Genomic DNA, 3,587 nt, shown 5'->3' on the forward strand with positions numbered 1-3,587 from the left:
TCAAACTCTCTCGGATGTATACTTTTACATATGCACAAAAAAGAACCGCCGTCCTAGTATACTACAATGTGCTCCTTTGAGATTACATGATAACCCAAGAAAGTAAACTAACCATGGATGTTTATAATACTCACTCATTTTGTCTTGAACAGAATCCCTGCAGCAGCAGTCCCTGCTTCAACAACGGCACGTGTCAAGCTGGATACACTGATAAAGGATTTCGTTGTAAATGTCCATCAGGATTCACTGGTGTATACTGCAAGAAAGATAATTAAACACAAAACTGTATACGTAAGGTGAAATAAATACCGAATTATTATTATAAAGTATCCAGGAGGATAAAAAAGTTTGTTTTGTTTTTTTTAATGTAGCCTGCAGCTTTGACTTTGAAAATGGAATCGGCGAGTGGGAAATGACAGGCAGAGCTTTTATTTACCAGCCAACATTTGGTGACAATCCATTCGCGCGCAAGAGAGAAAGCGCCCAGCAGCAAGGGCACTGGTGGATAGGGGGAGCTGAGAAACGGTCCAATGAGAGCGATCCCGCAGGAAAGCAGTATCCAGGTGGAGCCGACCCACCCGATGGAACTCTCACCTCACTTTGTTTTCGTATCGTCGGCAAGAATATTTCGTTTCTCATTGGTGGGGGATGTACCGTATCTGAAATTCGTGCGGAGCTTATTGTCAACAACCAGGTGAGATTATTCACTTTGGCTATTATTTGTTCTTTGATTCTTTTAAAACATCTTAGGTAGACTGATCAAGGTACCAGATATTTAATCTTGCGAAACCCTGTTGAACTTCGTGATCACAATCCATAAAGTTCGCCAAGGTTTAAAAAGGGATACTTATGGGGAAAACATCTTTAAAAAGTAAATTTAAACATTTTCGACCCTTGGTCATCATCTGGGTTAGTGATGATGACCCTAATAACAAACGAAAAAATCTGGCTTTACTTAGTTTCAATTATTTTTTTAATTAGAAATGGCTTGTTTGAGCTCAAGGGAAATTCCGCAATATGACCAACTTGGGGTCTGGCACACTTGTTTAGTCTTTGGTTCACCCCCTTCGAATGAACAGGTTCTTTCCCCTGAGTTTGAAGCATTGCAAGTAAATTAATGTATGATATCGTCATGTTAGATACGTCAGCAAACGTCGAAACAAATGTTTGAAAACTGTTTATGTTTGTCGTTACGTTTAGGTCGTCAGAAAGGAGACAGGAAACTGTAAAGAGACAATGTATCGTAAGAGCTGGGACGTAGAGGAGTTTATTGGTCAATACGCCCAAGTCAGACTTGTTGACAAGAGGCATTGTTGTTGGGGTCACATCAACTTTGATGACCTTAAAGGAGATATCATTTGTCCTCACGATTTAGACGAGAAAAACTGAAGAAATAGCGGCTTTTGAAAGTAGCTTACCACGTCAAGTCAGGCTTTTTGCAAATAGTCACCTTGAAATTAGGATTAAACAGCTTTTGACGCAGTATAGTACTTGCTTTGTGCTGGTATAAATAGGCACAAATCACTCTGTTTTCGTCAACTACAGCAAAGCATTTTGAAACTATTTTATGCACATGTCTGTGAAGGCTATGGTCATATAATCCAACCGCTGTATCGGTTTATTGCGATAGTAAGGAGGGTCCGCCATTACATATTAAAGAGCTTTTTCTCGTTCAAACGTCTGTTGAAGGCATTGAAGGACACACGACATTTACTTTCTAAATTTCATATCTGTAGAAGCTCCTAGCAGATTCTGTTCGTGATCAGATCGGTTGAATTAGGTCATTCGACAGTTGACGGTTAATTTTTTGAAATGTCGTTTATAAAACGAAATAAACGGGCGAATTTGGCTGTAATTTTGCATAATCGGCTATAATTTTTCCAATAATCTAATAGCCGAGTTAATCCTATAATTTGTGCGTTAAACACTTGGTTTTTGGTCTTCAGCTATGTGTCTCATTAGCGCAATCACATCATATTAACTACCCCTGGACGCATGAATAGCCTGCTCAACCAAGTAGTGTAGTTGTGTGAGGAGTTACCTAAGAATCTCAAAGTCCTTGCTTATCAGAGATCATATCTCATCGATGCTTTTATCGGTCTCCCCGATCTTGTTATGGAACTTTTTCATTCTCGTACACAGCTGGCGGAAGAGTGCCTGCTTTGTCTTTCGTAGTCTTCCTTCCAACGGTTCTCTACCTCCCTGGTCTGTAATTTTTTACCCATTCTATCCGATTTCCACCTCTTTTGGAATATTCTCTGCTGTCAAAGAGGTCATAACTTTAGCGGCATTGAATGGCATACTAGAGGAACAGGGTAGTACGCCACAGGATGTGTAAAATAACTGGCTGGCCACTTTGTAATCCGTTTAAAGGGCTCCTTTGAGATAGTTTCAAAGTCCATAGCATGCTGAAGTACACTAAATATCTTATGTTTAAAAATTCTGGATTTATGGTATTGACTTTTTCTATGAGACGATTAACGCCTCTAAAAAGAAGCTGAACAGACCGTTACGTCTTTTGTGACACTGTCCCCTGAGGACCATTTGTGTTTGCCATTTTTTTCAGATTGTACTTCATTGGAAACTGTTGATTTGAAATGTCTTTTTTTTACGTAAGAAGGATGTAACATCATTTCTGGAACGATGTGGGAGGGAATGCGCTTATGTTTTGCTTAACTTATCTTAGGGCTTAGCTGTAAATGTTATGGAGGAAATGTAAAACTTAGTCTTGTGGTGCCACTGAATGCTTTACTTGAGCGGTGTGGATTTTTTGCTTTTTTAATGTTTTAAAGTATTTATTTTACTTCTTTTTTTTTAATGATGTAATGCAGTCTTAGGATGTCCCCAATTAGTGCCATTAATTAGTTTTAGAGTATTAATTAATTTTTTTAATGGTGTAATGTAGTTTTAGGGTGTTCGAGATTAGTGCCTACAGGCACTAGAAAGACTAGACACGTTAATAAAGGTCAATATGTATGAATGTATGTATGTAAGAAAAATTGTCGAGTTCAAAGTTGCAAAATTATAAAATTGTAAATGTTTTAAACTAAGGGATGAGTGCCGAACTCCAATCGGTGATATCTTACATGTAAAGTGATTAAGAGCTCTGACTGGGGGAAGTCAAACAAACATATCGAACGAGTGTACTGAAGGATTCGCATTCGAGAATTATTTGTCTACCGAGTGGGCGATGGACTCGAGATTTGCAGTAAGAAGTGAATACTAGCACAATGTCTCCATAAATTAAGGTACATATAATCAAGAAAAATTATAACACTTTGTTGTTTGCCTCCCGTGTCAGTGCTTTTATTTGCCTCTTGCAACTGTTAATCTTCAGGGCCAGGTTGTTCAAAGCTGAGTTAAGATAATCCAGAGTTAGTGTGAAATCTGATCTCAGATCAGAAATCTCCAAAAGAAAATCAGTATAATTCTTTTTGTCTTGAATTTGATGATTGAATGCTCTAATTAAAAGAAGAGAGAGAATTATTCTGAGAAGACTTTTGCACAAAGGAATCAAGAAACCCGGTTAAAATTTAACCTTGGATTGGCGCTAATCGGCATTCAAAAAACTGGGCCCAGTACATCAT

At 38.2% G+C, this 3,587-nt stretch overlaps 1 protein-coding gene across 1 annotated transcript; it reads left to right on the forward strand.

Annotated features, from left to right (window-relative positions):
* Positions 1-385: 385 nt before the first annotated feature.
* On the forward strand, positions 386-3,289 carry LOC148724400 (uncharacterized). The gene is made up of 2 exons (XM_088729928.1): positions 386-694; positions 1,201-3,289. The coding sequence occupies exons 1-2, from the start codon at positions 413-415 to the stop codon at positions 1,387-1,389; spliced, it is 471 nt and encodes a 156-aa protein (XP_088586054.1). The 5' UTR covers positions 386-412; the 3' UTR covers positions 1,390-3,289.
* Positions 3,290-3,587: the final 298 nt, after the last annotated feature.

Source organism: Stylophora pistillata, chromosome 8 (genome assembly GCF_964205215.1).
Source record: "Stylophora pistillata chromosome 8, jaStyPist1.2, whole genome shotgun sequence".
NCBI lineage: Eukaryota > Metazoa > Cnidaria > Anthozoa > Scleractinia > Pocilloporidae > Stylophora > Stylophora pistillata.

Excerpts from the sequence above, each read along its gene's own strand:
- LOC148724400 (XM_088729928.1), top strand. The coding sequence starts at position 413 with ATGACAGGCAGAGCTTTTATTTACCAGCCAACATTTGGTGACAATCCA. Across the intron at positions 695-1,200 it reads AGCTTATTGTCAACAACCAG|GTCGTCAGAAAGGAGACAGG; the intron begins GTGAGATTATTC and ends CGTTACGTTTAG.